The sequence below is a fragment of the Cydia amplana genome, chromosome 7 (genome assembly GCF_948474715.1).
Source record: "Cydia amplana chromosome 7, ilCydAmpl1.1, whole genome shotgun sequence".
Lineage (NCBI taxonomy): Eukaryota > Metazoa > Arthropoda > Insecta > Lepidoptera > Tortricidae > Cydia > Cydia amplana.
In genome coordinates this window covers 248,849-273,570 of record NC_086075.1, presented here as the reverse complement: position 1 = coordinate 273,570, position 24,722 = coordinate 248,849, and the positions used below count along the sequence as shown (strand labels likewise).

At 41.3% G+C, this 24,722-nt stretch overlaps 1 protein-coding gene across 1 annotated transcript; it reads left to right on the top strand.

Moving 5' to 3' along the window:
• Positions 1-19,481: 19,481 nt before the first annotated feature.
• LOC134649717 (uncharacterized) lies at positions 19,482-24,506 on the top strand. The gene is made up of 2 exons (XM_063504548.1): positions 19,482-22,458; positions 23,002-24,506. Exons 1-2 carry the CDS (start codon positions 19,482-19,484, stop codon positions 24,504-24,506), a joined length of 4,482 nt encoding a protein of 1,493 aa, XP_063360618.1.
• The last annotated feature ends 216 nt before the right edge of the window (positions 24,507-24,722 follow it).

Below are 24,722 nucleotides of genomic sequence, written 5' to 3'. Positions count from 1 at the left end.
CGCAAGGTTTAGGAGATACAGCCCTATAAAGATGAAAATAATCGTACCATTAACCAAAACATGTATATGGTTTACTCATCTGTCAGAAATGACAATTAAAATTAGATTGGAAACAATGTATTCCATACAATATTTTTTAAGTGGTGATTACACGAAGTATCGTAAAAGTGCCAAAAAGATACTGCGTGGTTGCACAAATATTTTTTTGGGGAATAGACTAAAGACTTTTGTTGATAACTATAAGTTAGGGGTTTAAAGGTGTGTGCACGACCCTTTAAATGACAAATAAAAGTACGGGAGTAGAAAAAGCAAGTTTCAATACTCTTATTTTACCCGAATGACATTATTACTCGTATTGAGTAATTCGGCAGGGCTATTATTACACTTTGTAAAATTGAAAAATTAAAAAAAAAACCTAAATGTAAATAATTTCAAAATTGCTTTATTAGGGTTAGATATGAGGATATTAGGGATAATTTGAGGTATATTTTACAAAAAAAAATTATGGTATTGTATCTGGAGAAGCCCAAACTTGGTATGTTTTGAAAACTATTGTTATTATAATTTAAACAAAATGACTGGTATGTAACTATGTGATATATTTTTAGCATTGGCTCAGAAAGCCCTTTCGTTTAATACCATACACGATAGGTTTCTAAACATTTTTTTTTATTTCATACAAAAAAACATGACGTCTCGTTTTTTTTATTTGTTGGCGCTTCGGGTCAAATTGTTTCAAATGTCCTAAAGATCAATCGTACCGATTTTCAGACCTTTAACACCATTTGCAGCATTTTACTGATTTTCGCGGTGTACCGCCAGCGCTAGAAGTGGGCAGCAAAGAGTATAATCATGCCGCGATCAGAAAGGGATTAGAAATAACAGATTTCCATACACTTACGTCAAAATCAATATGGATTGACAGCTATCTCAATCCCTTTCTAATCGCGATTCAGTAATAGTATAATATATAGAACAGTCGGCAGTCAACGTTTGTTCCTAATAAATATAACATTGATGAATCAAGGCGGTTTGTTTAAAGAGGGCCTGCCGCGATACCAATTTCGTTATCTGCCACCATTAAATTTCGCTCGTATATGCAAGAGTGATAGAGAGGCAGATAACGAAATTTCCCCCCACCCCCCTTTGGATGGTTCTTGTTTGAGTTATAATGTCACTGTATTGAGGACTCAACCTTTCCATTTTTAAAGTGTTTTTATATCGACATGACACTGGCTACTGTAGTAAATGCCAAAAAAGAAAAAAAAAACGCTGTCATAGTAATCGTCAATCGAAATAAACAACGTACAAATATCCAAGAAAAATTTGCAAAATAGTATAATATGTAAAACATCATTAATTATCGAATTAAGATTACATACAACTTTGTGTAAAAAAAATTGAGGCAATTATACAGCCCGATTATACGGGTTACATCTTGAAAAAGATGATTATCTTGGAAAGAAGAGTAAATATACATAGGTGAACATAATGGTGAACAAAGGTATAGTAAAATAGGTAGGGACATAATTCAGGGTTTGCTTGTCTGGTCCACGCATGCTGTACCTATCACGACCACGGCACGGCCGTCTCCTGCTAACTTTTCGCTATAATAGTAAAATCATAGGTCTAATACCTATGATTTTAATATTATAGCGAACAATATTTCATGTTCATGATCTCGAATTTAAGACTTTAGCTTAGATTTATGGCGTGCGGCCTAGCGCGCGTTGCCTCTATGAGGAGCTGTCAAAGCGCTTTATATCTGTATGCTTTTGATGATGCGGATCAGCATTCTTATCCAGCGGGGCAAGCGGGCAGCCTGCAGAAGGGCACCCTACCGCACTTGGTAGGTCACTACACTCACTACCAGGATTTAGGGCTAATAATTTATTTAAAGTTTTTAATACCTTTAAACGAGCAATTCTTGTATATTTATTTATTTATATTTCGGGGATCTCGGGAACGGCTCTAAACGGATTTAGATGAAATTTGCTATATGGAGGTTTACGGGGGCGCAAAATCGATCTAGCTAGGTTTTATCTCTGGGAAAACGCGCATTTTTGGGTTATTATATGTTTACCGAGCAAAACTCGGTCTCCCAGACATTAAGTTTTTAATTTAAGTGTTTTTATCATGTTTCATATTTAAACTTACAGATGTGAATCACCAGCAGAGTTTTTGGAGAGGTGTGGTTTTCTTATTTCCTGTTACCAACCTGAAACACCATACCTACTTAAATATCAGAAAATAATAAAGTGAAGAAAATTAAATAAAGTTGAATGCTTAAAAACTTTAATGTTTTATTAAAATTAAACGAAAAAAAATGTGTAAACTGAAATAGATCTAATTTTTTTATTTGCAGTTGAATAACATATATGTATTTAATCTCCTTTAATTAAAAATCATCTCTGAGTAGATACATATTAAACAATAGGTACTTTTAGGTCTTGGTAGTAATGTTAGGTCTTATGACCTACTGTATTTGACTATATTACTTACCAAGACCGAAGCCTGACCTGTCAGTCACCAACTATTTTGATGCTCTTTGTAGGTAGCATCAAAATAGTTGGTGACTGACAAAGTTACCAAGTTACTAAGGTAGTAGGTACCTATATAGTAGGTAGCAGTAGCGCAATATTTAGTCAAAATATTTTGACTAATTTAGATTACTTTTATGCCAAAAAAGTAATACAAGCTATTCATGTTCCACTTAGTAATAAAATACGGACTTTTCTGAATATGTGGTTTACGAAATGTGTTAAGAGCCAACAGGAGTGGTCATTTCTCCATACAAACGTACTCGACTGTTTCCTCCGTGGGTTTTGAAGCTAGAGCAATGATTTTTTTAACACAGATTAATATTGTCAATATCTGTGTCGGACCGTTTTGCTTTTTTTGATATTTTTGTTTTTTAAGGCGCTAGAGCCCTTCAAAAATGCCAAAATGGCCTAATTGACTATGCCGCAATGAGAGGCGTGGTATTCAAAACTGATATCAATTAGCCAAAAAAGCAAAACGGTCCGACACAGATAATTTCATAATCATTTAGATTTCCAAATTTGGTTACGATTGGTTAAGTTTTGGAGGAGGAAACAGTTAAAAGTAAACAGGAAACAGGAGGTTTCGTACTCGACCTCGATATTTGAGATTTTTACGCAGGATGAAGGTGAAAACACCTTGTCCTTATCGCATTAGTTTTAGGTGCCGCTTCCGTTAGCGAGACGGGTATATTTACCTAAAATATTTAAATCTCAGCTCCTGTTGGCTCTTAAGGTACAACTTGTGGTTTATTAACGTGGTTTAGAAATAGGCAGCTTGAGTTGAGAGAGGTGATGAGTAAATTGTTTCATTTTTTTACAATTTTGAGCGTTTATAGGAGAATGTGTGGAGCAAGCATTATTTGACGTGTAGGTGTGGGTTCAACAAAAAGATCGCTTGTCAATAAGGCATTCTTGCTGTTAAAATTCAATTATTAATAGCCTTTATCGACCATCAGCAATGTAGTCCCTTTTTGATTGATGGAAATTGTCACGTAAGTTCCACTACTCGCCGCCGCATCGCCTACAGCGCATTCGTTGGTCTATCGCTCACAAGATGTCATTAATTCATGTAAACTTACGTACTGAAAAAAAAAATGTTTACTCTTTGCTATAAATTACCCTTTCGCACGTCAAAAACTCCAAGATGGAGCCGAAGGTCATAGAGAAAAAAGTCTACATTTGGAATCATTACTTGTCAAAATTTGACATTAGCAATCCACAGTTAGGTGACAACCAAACCAAACCATTATAAACCTTAAAGTAATAATAAAACAAAGTTGTTTTTTGTTAAATTATTGTTTGTACCAAATGAACTTCAGCACTTGATGAACTTCAAATGAACTTCAGCAGTTGAATTTCAAATGACGCCAAATCTGACAGTTGTACATGTCGAATAGGGGCCCTGGGGGTATATTAGGCTACGCATAAACATAAAACACATAAGTTAAGATGAACGCTCATATCCCACAACCGTTTACGTTTTAGAGCTTTACATCATCTGAATAGACGCTTTGATGACGGCAAAAGTTAATACAATTTGTTAAAAACTTTTCGATCCGGGAAAACTTATCGTAAAAAATACCCGAAAATTTTTCGTCACGTTTATCCAATAATATCGACAAAAAATATGATAATGCGGCGAAAAATGGCGACGGAATGACATCTGCCGCGCGGCGATAAGCCCGCATCTGTCTGTACCTACCGGCGATTTATGAATCCGCAAAAACGTAGGTACTTATTAACCGAACGCCGATAAAGGAGCGGGGGAAAAGGGCGTAAAACCTTATCAGGCGTTCTTGTGTTATTGACTCGCGTGTCGGCAGCTGCGGGAATTCCAGCAAATATGAGCTGCGGCGCGATGAGCTCCTAATGAACTTGTTCACAAACACTCCCAACAGCGAGTTTACTGTCGGTGTTTGTACACGCTTTCATTCCAAATGTTATTTAGCACAAAAGACCGTGGCCTTTGTCTCGCAAATACCGACGACGGAAATGGATACTCATAAATTAAGAGCGATTCTTTGTTACGCAAGATGGCGCGGAATTAATTTGCACCTGCTACCGACACGATCAAGCGACCTTTTTATAACATTCCATTATTTAAAGATTGTCCCTCTATCTGTTCTGAGTCGCCCGCGGCCTTTTATTTGAATATGTCGGGCGGGTCAGCCGTGAATGTAACAGAAATCCAATATCTTTGTGAAAAGCTACCCGTGAGTGAAAGGCCCTTCTCTCACGAGGCTACTCTCAAGCGATTTGTGTTTCGTACGCGTATCCTACGCGTCGCTTGTGAGTACCCGCCATATTTATTTCCTACGTTTCGCACACGACGAGACGCGTCGACGACGCGTTTGATATCAGTCGCACGCTACTGTCTTGCTGGTCGCACGCGACTCGAGTCGTATACGCGTTGTATACTCAAGATGGCGGCGGAACAAGTTTTTAATATAAATTTCGTTCAAGAGGTGGAAAATAACCATGTTTATGTAATTATAAGCTGCCTGATTATGTAAGAAAAGATGTGACAGAAAAGGCGTGCCTTGAGATTGGAAAAAAAAATCGATTTGACAGGTCAGGAATTATATTTTTATTTCAATTAAATGTATACCAATGAAAAAAGGATCATATGGAAGCGACATACCTACAAAAAAAGTGTGGCCGACGCCATATTGCCGAGAACTGAACATGGCGGTCTGTAGTGCTGGGAAGACAAGTTGATATTTGACAAGGATATCGATAAACTAAGTTGTCATCATTTTAAACACATAAACCTATTAGATCCACTTAAAGACAAGAAAAACATAGTGTACAAAAGGCGGAGTTTATACGTCTTATGATATTCTCTACCAGTCCACCTTAACGCAAAGCAGAAAAAATGTTGATGTTGGCCTGTAACTTAAGATAACATATAATTGAGAGAACGCTATTTGTTGGCTTATGAGTCTTTATGACGGCCGTTTGCATTATCGATACCTACTCTAGTTCATAATCGTACTAATTACGATTAATTAAGACGATAGTGCAGATATCACAAAGTTGCAATTTAATTATTAATATAAATGCATAGATGGTCAGGCAAGTCTTGTCGGTAGAAAAAGGCGCAAAATTCAAATTTTCTATGGGACGATATCCCTTCGCGCCTACATTTTTGAAATTTGCCGCCTTTTTTTACTGACAAGATCTGCTTGACCATTTATAATTAGCGGTATTGTGAACTAGGGTACCGTTATTAGTTAAATATAACATAAGAAGATTATTCTTCCTATGTAGAATAAAACAACATTCATACACAAAAATATTCTTTATTCATTTCTGATTCGGAATAATACAACTTTGTTCAGGTAGTTCCAGAAAGATTCTTTTTCCGTTTGTTTTTTCTATAATATTAGAAACGTACATCAAGGTAAGTTTGAATTACTTACACTTTTCATCAGCAAGAGTTTGTGTTTTGCCTTATATTTTCTGTTCCAATGGTTTCTAACCATTTTTTTCTCGTACATTCAGTTCAGATTTCGGTAACCTGAAAAAACAAAAATATTATATAATATATGATTACTTACTTTCCCTCAGTACAACCGCTTTCAGGATACAGGTTTTAAGTATATACATACATATATACTTGGTAAACCAGATCTTTTCAGTAGAAAAAGGCGGCAAATTTGAAAAATGTAGGCGCGAAGGGATATCGTCCGTCGTAAAATGAGATTGGTCCAATTTTTGCTAATTAATTGAAAATATAAATGTACATACAAAATCTTTCAAATACATGTTAAGATTCTTCCCCAAACTTTTCTTAAATTCGATATAAAAGCACATCACTAGCTGTCAAATGTACTAATTTCTATAGTACGAAAATATCGAAAATAAATCCTTAATTTATTCCAGTATATCGCAAATAGTATTTATTGGCTAGTTATTAACTAAATACACACCATAAGAAGGCAGTCATCTATGAAATAACAAATATTTCAGTTAAAATGTAAACATACCGATGCAACGACAAACTTTTCCGGTTTTCCTTTTTTCTTGAGCCACATCCAACAAAACTGCACTTAGGCATTATGTCCTTTCTTGTCCTTAACCACTACACCACATTATTAAACAGAAATATTCGCAGAATTTCCAAATATCCAATATTTTATTTTAATAACAGAACACTTTGACGCTTCATGTACCATGGAAAACGTGAACTGAATATGGCGGACCGGCCACAGTAGGCATGTCACGTGACCATCAAATGAAAAATGTTGCCATAGCAGAACGCACTGAAGTATTGTTATCCTTTTCCACATAAGAGAAAATATATTGGTTAGAAAGTGACAACATAATGTTTACTTATTCTGCATCGAAATGCTTGGTATTTGTATAACTGATTGCATGTATAGAACAATATGCCGAGTCCACTCTTTTACACGTCATTGATGTATACACAATAATTGGACGAATAAAGAATTGAGAATAGAGAAGAAGATTGTCTTCATCGCTGGAGTCACTAGACATTGTCGTACGAATGTTGTTCCGCAAATGATACAGAATAGTCTCATTTGCGTAGCACCGTGTGTGGAAACGAGTAGCATACCAGTAGGCGATCATGGTTTGCATCTCAGTCTCGTAGCTTTTGAATAGTCTCGTGAGAGAAGGGCCAAACCCGCATAAAGTCATGGATAGCGACTATAGCGAGCAACGGCTAGATTATTTAATAAGGCGTATGTCTAAATTCATTTGCAAGACGAATCTAGGTTGAGATCTAAGGGATGTACCATCGTCCAAACTGTTAACGGACAATTTTTAAACTTCATTGCAAAGATATATATAAGGTATACCATATATTGGTCAGTTAAGGGTGCTGTTAGCATAGAGCCGGAGATATGGAGGGTTCGAGCGGAGTGAAGTGTCGGTCGTCACGTGCCGGACCCGCGCTGTAACACGCACACATTTACCTACCATTTAAGTTGGACAGGATTTCACAGTGTTCCGATGTAATAGCGTGACTCTTAAAACCTTTTGTCATTGAAAGAAGGCGTTTTACGATTTTTTTTATTAACAGCCAATGGTGATACTGTGGCAAAATGTATGTCTTTTTTTTTTTTTTTTATACCACATAGGTGGCAAACAAGCATACGGGCCGCCTGATGGTAAGCAGTCACCGTAGCCTATGGACGCCTGCAACTCCAGAGGTGTTACATGCGCGTTGCCGACCTTTTTTTAAAAACCTGTACACTCCTTTTTTGAAGAACCCCATATCGTAGACCCTCGGGAAAACCTCGGAAGGGAGCTCATTCCACAGCCGGAGCGTCCGCGGGAGGAAATTCCTCTTAAACCGCACAGTACGCGACCATTTAGGTTCTAGGGTGTGTGGATGAACATCCTGCCGATGGCGAGCGGTGCGGTGATAGAAAGCTGCCGTTGGCATCATGTCAAACAATTCTTCAGAGCACAGCCCATTGTACAAGCGGTAGAACACACATAAGGAGGCAAGGTCTCTCCTCAGACTTAAAGGTTCAATACCGCTTGTGAGTTTGGGATCATCGACGATTCGTACAGCGCGCCTTTGGATTGAGTCGAAGGGTCCAAGCTGGCATCCAGGTGCTCCTGCCCAAAGGTGACAGCAGTACTCCATATGGGGTCTGACTTGCGATTTATAAAGCAGCAGTCTTTGCCCCGGAGTAAAGTATCGCCTCGCTTTATTGAGCACACCGAGTTTTTTCGATGCCAGCTTAGCCTTACCTTCCAGGTGGCTACGGAATTGGACGTCACTGGAGATGTCGACACCAAGGATCCCAATACTCCCTGACATGGTAAGGGCTGTGCCTTGGAACTGTGGGACCACAGTAAATGGGGTTTTCTTAGCGGTGAAGGCGCAAACTTGTGTCTTGGTGGGGTTGAATCGGACTAAATTGTCCCGACCCCACACCGAAACTCTGGATAGAGTGTTCTCAATGTCCGACACAAGCTTTTCACGACTCTCAAGCACCACAGAACGAGGGATGTTGGCACGGCCTGTGTAAAAGGCATCCCCAGTACTGTCGTCCGCATAGCAATGAATGTCGTCGATAGACAACATGTCATTGATGTGCAGCAAGAACAGCGTTGGGGATAGCACAGAACCTTGCGGGACGCCAGCGTTAATGCCCATGCTATCGGAGCAGCTTCCGTCTACTACAGCTCGTATGCGTCTGCCGGACAAAAAGCTAGCGATCCACTTGCACAGTCCCTCCGGCAATCCATAACATGGTAACTTCGACAGGAGACCCCGATGCCAGACCCGATCGAATGCCTTCGCTATATCTAGGCTGACTGCCAATGCCTCGCCTTGACTCTCAATGGCCGAAGCCCAGCGGTGTGTGAGATACACTAGAAGATCACCAGTCGAGCGACCGTGGCGATAACCATACTGGTGGTCGCTGATCAGATCGTGTTCTTCTAGGTATCTCAGGAGCTTTGCGTTAATTATACGCTCCATGACCTTGGAGAGAAGGGAGGTAATAGCGATAGGCCTGTAATTCGATGGGTCCGATCTATCGCCCTTTTTAGGCACAGGGTGCACAAGGGCCGTCTTCCACGAAGATGGAACATGCCGTTTGTCGCTAGAGAGTGTGAAAAGACGCGCCAACACGGGACACAACTCAGGAGCACACCGCTTAAGCACAAGAGCTGGTATGCCGTCTGGCCCGCTCGACTTATGGACGTTCAGAGATAGCAACTCCGGCCGAATATCCCTCTGCGTGAATGAAATTTCTGGCATGGAGTATGCGCACCGCGGGGTGGTGGGCGGCACGGCGCTACCGTCGTCGTTCAGGGTCGAGTTCGAGGCAAAAAGAGTACCAAGCAGATCGGCTTTCTCTTTTGCACTGTGGGCCAGATCACCATCAGCTTTCCGCAGTGGTGGTAGAGACGACTGACAAAAATTTCCCTCGGCAGCTTTGGCGAGCGACCAGAACGCGCGACTCCCAGTGGGGTAACCCGCTAGTTTCTCACCAATTCTGCCGACGAAATCGTATTTGGCCCTGGCAATGGCTTTTTTACTGAACCTCGAGGCAGCGTTTAATTTGCGTTTCACATCAGAAACTTTCGGATCGTTATTAGCTACGGCCTTGGTCCAAGCCCTGTAAGCGGCTTGCTTACGAATCGTAGCTTCTTTACAGGGCCGATTAAACCAAGGACGTCGCTTTGCTCCCGCAGCTATTACCGAGTTGGGAATGAAACAATCCATTCCCAGCAGTATTGTCTCGGCAACATTCGCTGCGCAGGGATCAGGATCTTCTGATGTGAAGCAGAGCTGCCTCCACGGGTACGAAGCGTAGAATTCACGCAGTCCGTCCCAATCTGCTGACTTATATTGCCACACGCGTCGCGAGCTAGTTGGCCGTGGTGGATCGGGCCGCGCGCATGGTGCCTGAGTCCGGACGAGACAGTGATCGGACGAACCGAGAGGAGCATTCACTGAAACGGAATATCCGTCTATAAACTATGTACCAATTTATCAGTTAAAAAGAGGGAGGCTGAAGCAATTTTCTTGTAAGTGACATTCTAAAAACGTACTAGAAAAACAAAAACTCCAGGCCAGCGATCAAGAAGAGTCCTATTTGCCAACAGGTTCCCAAAACTACCAAAGTAACACTTCAAAACGCCCTAATTAATCCCAAAGACGAAAAACGTTCAGATTTATCATTGGAAAGATGGTTTATCTGCAATGAGAAACACTCAGATAGTGGAGAACCTATTCTTGTCTCTGGATAGTTAATCTCTTAGGTGAATGCCTCAGAAATATCTTTATACATTGACTAATATCCCTCTAGAACCTCCATTGTAACCGAACCCGCGGGCGTTGAAGTAGTCATGTGTGCCAGCTCAAATGGAATGCTTGCGTCGCCTTCCAATACCCTCTCAGGAATGCGCCGTTATGAAGGTATAACTAAAAGGTTGGAAGGGTTCCGAGCACGAAAGGAATTTAATGAGTTCTGCGGTCGCACGTCGCGCGGCCGGACCGGAGTAATTAATTCGTCCCTCTCAGGCATTCGGGTGCTGGGTTACGAGTAGGTTAAGTCAAAAGTCCTGGCAAAATGTTTATTTTTTACGATTACATACCTTGCATACCTTTTATAAGATTGTCATTTTAGTTAAAAACTTAACATGGAATGAGCTGAGCTGCAGAGGTTTTCCCAAGGACTACGACTACACTTATACTTAGTAAAAACAAGTGACGATATTATGTCTCATGTACAGTCACCACACGGACGGGATTAAATTGTTATGCCATTTAGGGATTTTAGGGGATTGTGGCCTCGAATGTCCATTTCCAGGATTTTCTAATAACTAAATTAGAAATTCTATAGCATAAGTATTGAACAACCAATTTAGCTAGGAACCTAAATAGCGCAACCATCGCGGAGCGTGATGGTACCTAGTACCACATGGCGCTAGAGCACCGCTATTACTGGAAGGAGGACCAGTTGCTACGTCCGAGACTTGAACATTGAACGTAACACCATTGGAATTCCTAAACATTGCAATACAAATACAGTAACCATTCCGGCCGCTTGTTGTCCTTATATGGTACACACGCAGCATACTCAGTACACAGAGTGAATACACAACACGTGCCTAAGCCTAACTCCATACGTAATGAGGATAAAGCTAGGACGACTCACGTTAGACCGGGCCGTGTCCGGGCCGGAGCTTCTGGCGCTTACTTTTCTATGGAAAGCATCGGGTGATCATCTGTCATCTTTCCCTAATGCCTTACACGGCGCTAATCCTCATCAGAGCCAATACCCATTGGTAATCCACAAATAACGAATATGTGATCCCCGACAAAGGATCTGCTATTCATTTTGCGCGAAATTGTTGAGTAATTACCCCGGAGGCCTATTCGGACTCTAAAAATCTTATCTTAATGTATATATTGCTGTTTTCACAATAAATAATTTACTAGTTTTTACTTATTCATGCATAAAATCAACATTGGAAAATCACGTCCGATCTTATTAATGAAATTCGGACAGTGGGACTAAATTACATTTTTGTAAATAAATCACACATAAGACAAAAAACTGCGTCAAGTCAAGCGTCGTAGCAGCTACGCCGTAGCTCCGCTGCGACGCTCGTAGCACGCCACTCGTATTTTACGAAATCTTAGGCCACTTCGAACGTACACTGATATCAGAATTACATCTAATTGGCGCCGGCGAGACGCACGATGACTAAATAACGTGGTTCAAATATCATTCTGATGTCAGTGGACGTTCGAATTAGCTTGTCTGTGTCACCATCTGCCAAAAAGCGCCCCCCAACTCAGTATGCCATTATGCCATACAAACTTAGATGGGGGTATTATAATAATTTAAATGATTTGATTTAAAAATCATCACCTTTAACACACAGTGGCGTGCCTAGGGTTTTGGAGTAAGGCAAGCCGAAAGATATGTTTTCGTAATAACTGTCCAATCTTCACTCTTCGGACTCAAATGCATTCTGCTAGCGTATCGAGGCGAGCTAATCATAACGCACTAAGGGCATACGGCATACTATTACTAGATAGAATTTATCCACGAAATTAATTTAACGACTTTACCTTGCCTTCGTTGAGTAATACGTGGACGTCGTGGACGCATTTCATACCGTCACAAGCAACAACTTCATCCATTGTTAACGAATTAGACACTTTTAAACGCCACAACATACGAACAAATTCACATTCACTAATTCAACTTTTGTTTTGACTAAATAATAATACACTTGAAGTCAACGCGCATCAACTCGCGCTCGTGCAAACTTATGCAGCTAACTTCACACCAAAAGGCTTAAATCGCCGTACAAAAGTGCTATATATACTAACAAATAGTTACATTCATTATATGGCGGTTTGTAGGCTGGAGCGCCTAAGAGCGGGACGAAAAAGCAAGCCCGGTTGCAAGCCGACGAGTGCGAGCAGGATAGCGAGCATAACCTGCAACTTATTTCTTTCGCGCGGAAGTGGCGCCACGGCAAAAATTTGCAACACAAGCCGCGGTCGGAGAGCTGTGGCTTGAATTTAATAATACGATGATAATGCGGGTTCTTTTGGCGCGCGGTTTTTAAATAATCTATATAATTGATCTTATCACTACATAATTTCGGTAAGGCAACTAAGGCAAGCCCGGCTTTTGGGCTTGTATGGAAGTACCGCCACTGTTAACACATTCACTGGGCCCGATTCGGATTTTGAAATAGACATCTATTCTATTCTATTCTAATAGATATCTTTTAGACATAACCAAGATACGATAATGATATGTTTAAGATCTAACCTGCCAAATTTGACATTTGCGCGATTCTGGAGATACTTTTGAACGATTTCCACATATGACTTAGAGATCCAATTCACATCTAATAGATATCTAACACTTTCTAACGTAAGTGACATTGTTTAATCTAAATAATCTAAGCTATAACGTATCTAGAATGGATCTAGTACGTGTCGTCTCTTGTGAATATCTTGAAGTTCGAATACGGCAGACTGCCACTGAGTCGCTAGGTGGGTTCTCGGTTCGTAGGCGCTTTTCGCTTCATACGGGTGTTCCGAGCTATCTTAGATAGGCTACGCTCGTAGCGCGTAGCTCACACTGGCACTGCATGTACGTGTTAAATGGATTTATGCCGTAACTATGCCCGGCATTTGCAACACTTTCCGTTCCGATCGCTTGCATTAATATTTTAAAACCGGTCAAGTGCGAGTCGGACTCACGCACGGAGGGTTCCGCTCCATCAACAAAAAATAGAGCAAAACAAGCAAAAAAACGGTCACCTATTCAAGTACTGACCCCGTCCGACGTTGCTTAACTTCAGTCAAAAATCACGTTTGTTGTATGGGAGCCCCACTTAAATCTTTATTATATTCTGTTTTTAGTATTTGTTGTTATAGCGGCAACAGAAATACATCATCTGTGAAAATTTCAACTGTCTAGTATTTCAAGTATCACGGTTCGTGAGATACAGCCTGGTGACAGACGGACGGACGGACGGACAGCGGAGTCTTAGTAATAGGGTCTCGTTTTTACCCTTTGGGTACGGAACCCTAAAAATCAGTCGTAGTCATGTCGTAGTATGTTAAAAACTCTTCTCGCTCGCATCAATATGTAAAAGTGTGAGAACGCTGTACGCGAAGACCCACCTGAAAATTTTCAAAAAATGTATCGCAGTTTTATACATTTCGCGCATAGGAAATCTTTGTCGCAAAACCTAATTACTGTTTATGGTTAAAACCATTACAATAGTTCGTAAATACCTACATATTGATCCGGAAGAATAATATTCAGAGGTCAGCCTTGGCTCACTTCGGCGTGTCGACGTCTCGCCCTGACCCGGCTAAAGGCCGCTGCACATGGTGCGAGTTTCTACTACGTTTCAGGGTGACGTGTTCTATTGTTCTCCGTGCATAAAACGTCTTCTTCCTAGCATTGTACCATTACTCCCATTGACCTCGGCTGATTGAATGTAGGGTTATGAACCCTACATTCAATCAACGGCAACTTAATTATAACAAGTTTATTACAAAAGCGACTGCCACCGGCATGTTACAACACATAGGGAAAACTACTTACTCGGCCAGATTATAATTATAGAATTTGATAATTTCATGAAATGTAATGTTAGTAGGTATTGATCACCTTATGATAATTATGTTCCGAGACTTGAACATTGAACGTAACACCATTGGAATTCCTAAACATTGCAATACAAATACAGTAACCATTCCGGCCGCTTGTTGTCCTTATATGGTACACACGCAGCATACTCAGTACACAGAGTGAATACACAACACGTGCCTAAGCCTAACTCCATACGTAATGAGGATAAAGCTAGGACGACTCACGTTAGACCGGGCCGTGTCCGGGCCGGAGCTTCTGGCGCTTACTTTTCTATGGAAAGCATCGGGTGATCATCTGTCATCTTTCCCTAATGCCTTACACGGCGCTAATCCTCATCAGAGCCAATACCCATTGGTAATCCACAAATAACGAATATGTGATCCCCGACAAAGGATCTGCTATTCATTTTGCGCGAAATTGTTGAGTAATTACCCCGGAGGCCTATTCGGACTCTAAAAATCTTATCTTAATGTATATATTGCTGTTTTCACAATAAATAATTTACTAGTTTTTACTTATTCATGCATAAAATCAACATTGGAAAATCACGTCCGATCTTATTAATGAAATTCGGACAGTGGGACTAAATTACATTTTTGTAAATAAATCACACATAAGACAAAAAACTGCGTCAAGTCAAGCGTCGTAGCAGCTACGCCGTAGCTCCGCTGCGACGCTCGTAGCACGCCACTCGTATTTTACGAAATCTTAGGCCACTTCGAACGTACACTGATATCAGAATTACATCTAATTGGCGCCGGCGAGACGCACGATGACTAAATAACGTGGTTCAAATATCATTCTGATGTCAGTGGACGTTCGAATTAGCTTGTCTGTGTCACCATCTGCCAAAAAGCGCCCCCCAACTCAGTATGCCATTATGCCATACAAACTTAGATGGGGGTATTATAATAATTTAAATGATTTGATTTAAAAATCATCACCTTTAACACACAGTGGCGTGCCTAGGGTTTTGGAGTAAGGCAAGCCGAAAGATATGTTTTCGTAATAACTGTCCAATCTTCACTCTTCGGACTCAAATGCATTCTGCTAGCGTATCGAGGCGAGCTAATCATAACGCACTAAGGGCATACGGCATACTATTACTAGATAGAATTTATCCACGAAATTAATTTAACGACTTTACCTTGCCTTCGTTGAGTAATACGTGGACGTCGTGGACGCATTTCATACCGTCACAAGCAACAACTTCATCCATTGTTAACGAATTAGACACTTTTAAACGCCACAACATACGAACAAATTCACATTCACTAATTCAACTTTTGTTTTGACTAAATAATAATACACTTGAAGTCAACGCGCATCAACTCGCGCTCGTGCAAACTTATGCAGCTAACTTCACACCAAAAGGCTTAAATCGCCGTACAAAAGTGCTATATATACTAACAAATAGTTACATTCATTATATGGCGGTTTGTAGGCTGGAGCGCCTAAGAGCGGGACGAAAAAGCAAGCCCGGTTGCAAGCCGACGAGTGCGAGCAGGATAGCGAGCATAACCTGCAACTTATTTCTTTCGCGCGGAAGTGGCGCCACGGCAAAAATTTGCAACACAAGCCGCGGTCGGAGAGCTGTGGCTTGAATTTAATAATACGATGATAATGCGGGTTCTTTTGGCGCGCGGTTTTTAAATAATCTATATAATTGATCTTATCACTACATAATTTCGGTAAGGCAACTAAGGCAAGCCCGGCTTTTGGGCTTGTATGGAAGTACCGCCACTGTTAACACATTCACTGGGCCCGATTCGGATTTTGAAATAGACATCTATTCTATTCTATTCTAATAGATATCTTTTAGACATAACCAAGATACGATAATGATATGTTTAAGATCTAACCTGCCAAATTTGACATTTGCGCGATTCTGGAGATACTTTTGAACGATTTCCACATATGACTTAGAGATCCAATTCACATCTAATAGATATCTAACACTTTCTAACGTAAGTGACATTGTTTAATCTAAATAATCTAAGCTATAACGTATCTAGAATGGATCTAGTACGTGTCGTCTCTTGTGAATATCTTGAAGTTCGAATACGGCAGACTGCCACTGAGTCGCTAGGTGGGTTCTCGGTTCGTAGGCGCTTTTCGCTTCATACGGGTGTTCCGAGCTATCTTAGATAGGCTACGCTCGTAGCGCGTAGCTCACACTGGCACTGCATGTACGTGTTAAATGGATTTATGCCGTAACTATGCCCGGCATTTGCAACACTTTCCGTTCCGATCGCTTGCATTAATATTTTAAAACCGGTCAAGTGCGAGTCGGACTCACGCACGGAGGGTTCCGCTCCATCAACAAAAAATAGAGCAAAACAAGCAAAAAAACGGTCACCTATTCAAGTACTGACCCCGTCCGACGTTGCTTAACTTCAGTCAAAAATCACGTTTGTTGTATGGGAGCCCCACTTAAATCTTTATTATATTCTGTTTTTAGTATTTGTTGTTATAGCGGCAACAGAAATACATCATCTGTGAAAATTTCAACTGTCTAGTATTTCAAGTATCACGGTTCGTGAGATACAGCCTGGTGACAGACGGACGGACGGACGGACAGCGGAGTCTTAGTAATAGGGTCTCGTTTTTACCCTTTGGGTACGGAACCCTAAAAATCAGTCGTAGTCATGTCGTAGTATGTTAAAAACTCTTCTCGCTCGCATCAATATGTAAAAGTGTGAGAACGCTGTACGCGAAGACCCACCTGAAAATTTTCAAAAAATGTATCGCAGTTTTATACATTTCGCGCATAGGAAATCTTTGTCGCAAAACCTAATTACTGTTTATGGTTAAAACCATTACAATAGTTCGTAAATACCTACATATTGATCCGGAAGAATAATATTCAGAGGTCAGCCTTGGCTCACTTCGGCGTGTCGACGTCTCGCCCTGACCCGGCTAAAGGCCGCTGCACATGGTGCGAGTTTCTACTACGTTTCAGGGTGACGTGTTCTATTGTTCTCCGTGCATAAAACGTCTTCTTCCTAGCATTGTACCATTACTCCCATTGACCTCGGCTGATTGAATGTAGGGTTATGAACCCTACATTCAATCAACGGCAACTTAATTATAACAAGTTTATTACAAAAGCGACTGCCACCGGCATGTTACAACACATAGGGAAAACTACTTACTCGGCCAGATTATAATTATAGAATTTGATAATTTCATGAAATGTAATGTTAGTAGGTATTGATCACCTTATGATAATTATGTTTATGTTAGGTTTGGTTGTTTCATGATGTGGCCAACCGATCATCATGAAATATTCAATTCAAAGACGGTCACGACATACCCAGGTCGACTTTTTCAAGTCCACAGACTTGGTCGGTTTCGGTAGGATGCCTGCCCTTCATCGACCAATGGTATTTCGGAGATAAGTTGAAATAATAAAACATCATTAGAAGTGTAGTTAACATGACACATATTTTTTTCCATATAACATAGTGTACGGTCAAGGCGAGTCCTCTTGCTGTATAAATCGCCCTTTACACTGAGAAAACACGTCCGCGCTGCATTGAATTAGCTTCGTGCAGAAATAAACAGACTTTGCCATCACTGCATAGTTTTACCTACTGGGTAAAGTGCAGGAGGCCAGAAGGCTCACATATTTTATCAAGAAAAATGAGCGGCAGCAACCACCACGCCGCAACAGTAAGGCAGCTGCTGTTGGCATTCGAACGTCACCTCTATGTAATTCAAATGTCACAAAGTACATAAAATGGTGTCAAAAAAAAGCGGCCAAGTGCGAGTCGGACTCGCCCATGAAGGGTTTCGTATTTAGGGGATTTATGACGTATTAAAAAAAACTACTTACTAAATCTCGTTCAAACCAATTTTCGGTGGAAGTTTGCATGGTAATGTACATTATATATATTTTTTAGTTTTATCATTCTCTTATTTTAGAAGTTACATGGGGGGAGGGGGGGGACACATTTTACCACTTTGGAAGTGTCTCTCGCGCAAACTATTCAGTTTAGAAAACAATTATATTAGAAACCTCAATATCATTTTTGAAGACTTATCCATAGATACACGTGTGGATTTGATGAAAAAAAAAAAATTGAGTTTCAGTTCGAAGTAAGGGGAACCCCCAAAATTTATTGTTTTTTTTTTCTATTTTTGCGTGAAAATCTTAATGCGGTTCACAGAATACATCTACTTACTGTTAGCTCATTTATTAATAATTTATACGTGATGAATATATATTTAATTTATTACGTGCATGTCACTTGATTATCCCTCGGCAAGCCAAGAAGTCATTAGTACAGTTGTTATTTGACTACATCCGTCCAGCGCCCTCTAGAAGTAGTTTCAACGGTTGCCGAGTGATAATAAAAGGGGCAGAACCAGTCAGCGGCTCATTGCCTTGACAGCAGTTGAACAGTGCAGACGTATAGAGTTAAGTGCCGATTGTAAAGTGAATTATTGTAAAAACAAGTTAATACAATTTTTATTCAGTACCCTGTGAAGTTTATTTTTCTTAGGAAATACTCCAATAGTTCAGAAGAAGGGATAGAAAAAATCTAAAAGATTTTTTTTATATACCACGCCACACTAACGTAAGTACGGTTTATTTTATTTCTTTTTATTCTTCTCTATCCGTCCATATTATTCATTCCCACTAATTAAACGACTGTATTTTCCGTAACGGAGCAAGTCCGGAGGTTAATATGGTTAAACACGCATGTTTATCTTGCCCGGGTACTCCCTGGATATAGACATGCGTGGACATTGGGTTTTAGATGGTAATTTCAACGAAACGACTGTATTTTCCGTAACGGAGCAAGTCCGGAGGTTAATATGGTTAAACACGCATGTTTATCTTGCCCGGGTACTCCCTGGATATAGACATGCGTGGACATTGTGTTTTAGATGGTAATTTCAACGAAACGACTGTATTTTCCGTAACGGAGCAAGTCCGGAGGTTAATATGGTTAATCACGCATGTTTATCTTGCCCGGGTACTCCCTGGATATAGACATGCGTGGACATTGGGTTTTAGATGGTAAATTCAACGAAACGACTGTATTTTCCGTAACGGAGCAAGTCCGGAGGTTAATATGGTTAAACACGCATGTTTATCTTGCCCGGGTACTCCCTGGATATAGACATGTGTGGACATTCTTGTAGACCCGATATGTAGACCCGATATGTAGACCCGAGTTGTAGACCCGATTTGTAGACCCGATATGTAGACCCGATATGTAGACCTGATTTGTAGACCCGATATGTAGACCCGATTTGTAAACTCGATATGTAGAAACAATCGCTCTAAGTTTCAGGTATGGAGGCGGACGATGACCCAGGGACACCCAGGTCACGGGGCCAGGATTCATATCACAACAGCGAGAGGTTATATTACGACAGCCCCGGAGCACCCAGGTCACAGGGCCAGGGTTCGTATAACGGCAGCCCAGGAGCGCCCAGGTCACAGGGCCAGGGTTCGTATCACGACAGCCCAAGAGCGCCCAGGTCACAGTGCCCACGTTCATATTACAACAGCCCAGGAGCGCCCAGGTCACAGGGCCAGGGTTCATGTTATAATATCCCAGGAGCGCCCAGGTCACAGGGCCAGGAATCGTATTACAACAGCCCAAGATCGCCCAGGTCACAGGGCCGGGTAATGTATTATGACATCCCGCCATCACCTAGATCGCGAAGCCAGCCACTGTATCATAACGACCCAGGAGCAGACAGGTCAGGTTACGAGAATGACGACTATAGCTACAAAAGAGGTAGAGGCAGCCGCAGACATCATCGTAGTCCGCCAGGAAGAGGCAGCCGCAGACGTCGTCGCAGTCCGTCAGAAAGAGGCAGCCGCAGACACCTACGCAGCCCTGCAGAAAGAGGCAGCCGCAGACACCCACGCAGCCCTGCAGAAAGAGTCAGCCGCAAACGTCGACGCACCTCGTCTGAAGAATCTGGTGAGCACTATGATAACTATATAAAACGACCGAAGTTATCAAAATCAAACAGGAAAAATCGCGACTCTGCTGTCCTAGATAAGTTTCTTGATGTGTTAAAGGAATTTAAACGGTCCGATAAACCGAAACTTTCCTTTAATACCAATGTTGTACCCGAATTTGACCCGATGTCTAAGGAACAGACGGTATTAAATTGGCTTACAAAGGTCGAAGAATGTGCCAGTATATACCAATGGGACGACAGGGAATTGATCCACTATGCTCTCCCCAAACTCACAGGCGTTGCAAAAACCTGGTACCAAGGTCTATCTAGCGTCTTATTCACATGGCCCGAGTGGAAGAAAAAACTCCTTGATTCATTTCCCTGTCGCGAGGATTATGCCGAGATTCTTACAGAAATGCTCTCAAAAAGGGCTCCTTATGGAGAATCACTGGAACAATACTATTATGCGAAGTTAAATCTCCTAAACAGGTGCAAAATATATGGAAGACAAGCTGTTGATTGTATTCTTTACGGCGTAGATGACCGCGCGGTAAAGGTAGGTGCCCAAGCAGCCCAGTTCTCGGAACCCGAACAAGTCCTGAAGTATTTTAGAACAGTGAAGGTAGGACAAATAAGAGGCAAAGACATTCAAGATTCTTCTCAAAAATTCCGCCAAAATGACTACAGGAATAAGTCTGCCCGGCCTCAGACAACGAAGGACACATCGAAAGAGAACCCTACCCACGGCGAGGTATGTTTTAATTGCAGTGAAACTGGACACCGCGCTAGTAAATGTAAGAAACCTGCTGCCACATGCACATATTGCGACAAAAGGAATCACCTGGCGGAGCATTATTTTAAGCGACTGCGCGAGTCTAACGATGTGAAAGTGGAGGAAGCACGAGGGAAAGAGCGTAAGGAGAAGCAAGTTGCCGCAGTACAGATAGGTGATACAAATAATAAATATAAAATGGACATCAAAGTCAACAGTTCGATAATTGAATGTTTTGTAGATCTTGGCAGCGAATGCTCGCTAATAACAATTAATGCAGCCAAACAGTTGAATCTGGACATTGACACATCTGAGGAACTCCCAGTACTGAACACCGTAGGAGCTAATTTGGTATCACCTGTGGGTATAGTAACAAGCAGCGTCGAAGTTCAAGGCATAAAGGAAGTTATTGACCTATATGTGGTCGAAAACCATGTGATTAAACGACCAGTTTTATTGGGCCATTCCTTCACAGAAAAACCGGACATCACAATAATTAAAACTTCAAAGGAACTTATTTTCGTCAAGACCGCAAATGGCAAATTACACCTGAAGGTGAGTAATCAAGTCTCCCTGCCACGCAATATGTTGACACCAGTCACTGTGGAATCTACGTCTCTCGTTACTGGAACCGTTAACATTAACGGTTCACTAAGAGGAGCAGAAGAAAAAAAATATTACTTACTTCCGGGACAATATGACATCAATTCTGGTACCAGCACACTGCTCCTCCTGAATGCATCGTCTGACGAAATTACTCTGAATAGTGGTTTTCTTTTAACGCGTGCTGAGTTCAAGCCAGCCGTCGACGGTGGCGACACCACATACGACTGTTGTGGGGTGACATTCGACGAAAAGGAAGTTGATGAGTCAGTTAATTGTGGTCCAAGTGTGAACAAGGAAGAACGTCTGAAGCTTCAACAACTTTTGTCCAAATACGGCAATTGTTTTTCGAAAGGTCTCGATGACCTAGGCTTCACGAAGGTATCAGAAATGGTTATTGAACTTGAAGAGTCAACTCCGGTGGTTTACCGCCCATACCGTATGTCACACGCCGAAAGAACACTGGTAAGAAATATGGTTCAAGAAATGCTCGATAGTGAGATCATAAGAGAGTCTTCGTCACCATATGCGAGCCCTATAGTTTTGGTCCAAAAAAAGACAGGCGAGAAACGCTTGTGCGTGGACTATAGGGCCCTCAACCGCAAAACCAAGAAGGATCATTACCCACTCCCCAGAGTTGAAGATCAACTGGACCAGCTCTCTGGAAACACGTTATTCACTTCGTTGGATTTGGCATCGGGATACTATCAGATCCCCATTTCGGAGGAGTCACGACACAAAACAGCTTTTGTCACACCTGACGGACAATATGAATATAACCGGATGCCATTCGGACTGGTCAACGCGCCATCAGTGTTCCAGAGGACAATAAACAAAATTTTGTCGGAAGCCAAAGTTAAGTATGCCATTGTCTATATGGACGACATTTTAATCCCGTCAAAAGATGTTGATGAGGGATTACAAAGACTGGAAGAAGTGCTCAACTTACTTAAGGAAGGGGGCCTAACGCTAAAATTAAGTAAGTGCAATTTCTTCCAAAATCAGATCGACTTTCTTGGGTTCGAGGTCAGCGCTGAAGGCATTCGCCCTGGATCTAGAAAAACTGATGCCGTGTCAAACTTCCCTACGCCAAGAAATCAGCACGAGGTAAGACAGTTTCTTGGACTTTCAGGATTTTTCCGGCGTTTCATCAAGGGCTACGCTCTCATAACATCCCCATTGACAGACTTACTACGAAAAGGATCTACATGGGTATGGGGAGAACCGCAAAGGAAAGCTTTTGATGATATCAAGACGCTACTGACTCAGAGACCGCTTCTAGCTCTGTACGACCCAAAGGCAGATACCCAGCTGCACACGGATGCCAGCAAAGATGGCATTGCAGGGATATTACTCCAAGCTAATCCGAACGGAATTTTCCAACCGATTTCTTACTTTAGTCGCAAGACGACTCCCGAGGAACGCAAACTTCACTCGTACGAACAAGAAACTCTCGCCGTAATAGCATCACTAAATCGGTTCAGGGTGTATTTGGTAGGTATATCATTTAAAATCTTTACAGATTGCAATGCCCTCAGGTATACACTCACCAAACGCGACGTTATTCCACGGGTGGCTAGATGGTGGGTACAGATACAAGAATATGACTGTTCCATCGAATATCGACCCGGTGCACGCATGCTACACGCAGATGCACTTAGCCGCCACCCTATCGACGACGGTGTACAAGAATCTCACGTTCTCGACGTACTACTGACTACGGAAGTGAGTGACCAGGACTGGATCTCGACTGTCCAGAGCGCAGATACGGAAATTAAAAAAATAAAGGAAACACTCAGTGACCCAGATTCCGAACAGGTAATTGACTACCTTAATAACTATAAACTTAAAAACGACCGTGTTTACCGCATCGTGGCTGACGAATTTAAATGGGTAGTGCCAAAGAGTGTTCGTTGGCAAATACTTCAAAAGAACCACGATGATGTAGGACATTGCGGATTTGATAAAACACTTCAGCGGATACAGAAACACTATTGGTTCGCCAAAATGAGACGGTTTGTTAAAAAGTATGTTGCATCTTGTCTGGAGTGTGCACACCACAAGAAGCCGGGAGGTAAACGGGAAGGCGAGCTACACCCTATAGAAAAGGTCAGTATTCCTTTCCATACTATTCACGCGGACCACCTAGGCCCTTTTGTAAAGAGTAAGAAAGGACACTGTTACCTTCTTGTAATTATAGATGGCTTCACAAAGTACGCAAACATAACCCCTGTCAAGATCACAAAATCAGCTACCTCTATCAAAGTAATTAGAGAGCACATAAGTTATTTTGGAGTACCAACCCGTCTCATTACAGATAAAGGGACTAGCTTCACAAGCAAGACGTTCAAAGAATTCGTCTCATCCCATGGCATAAAACATATTGAGAATGCCGTGGCTACTCCCCGGGCCAACGGACAAGTAGAGAGATTTAATAGAACAATCCTTAATGCCTTATCTACCTCCACACATGGCAAAGATGAGAAGAATTGGGACGAGTACGTCGCTGAGATTCAGGTAGGTCTGAACACCACAATGCATAAAACTACTCAGAAAACTCCATCTGAATTTCTGTTTGGATTTAATGTTACAAGTAATTCTCAAGGGATACTGAACTCTGTCATAAGCGACACACTAAATGTTGTAAGTACTGAAGACCTAAATGATGTTAGAGAACAGGCTAAACAGAAAATAAATGAGCAGCAAAATAAAGATGCACTAAGGTTTAATAAAAGCCGGAAACCTGGTACCACTTACATGGAAGGCGATTTAGTGCGTGTAGAGAGACAAGTACCACATGATGGGAAGTCACAAAAACTTGTAAGTAAGTACCAAGGACCATATCGTATCCTTAAAATTCTCCCTAATGATAGATATCTTATAGAAGATACTCCCTTGACAAAGAAGAAAGGTCGTAGGTATGAAAATGTGGTAGCACTTGATAAAATTCAACCCTGGTTGAATTTTGTTAGAGAACTCGATAGTGATGGTGATACTGAATGTCCTAGTAGTGATCAGGAACAATGACCCACTGACCCACCTAATTAGTTTGCTATTAAACAATATAATGATATAAAATGTTACCTGTATACCTAATCATATTCATGGTAATTTAATTATGTTGATTGGGACATGCGTTTTGATTCAAATAAATTATAACCTTTTTAAGTGCTATGCGAAGACTTATATCACACAGGTAGATATGGTATTTGTGATTCATTTGTTTGTGTAATTATTTACAAA

What these genes read in the sequence shown, in the direction of transcription:
- LOC134649717 (XM_063504548.1), top strand. Translation starts at nt 19,482, where the DNA reads ATGGAGGCGGACGATGACCCAGGGACACCCAGGTCACGGGGCCAGGAT. An exon ending in GGGCCTAACGCTAAAATTAA is followed by an intron (nt 22,459 to 23,001) that starts GTAAGTGCAATT and finishes AAATCTTTACAG; the next exon opens with ATTGCAATGCCCTCAGGTAT.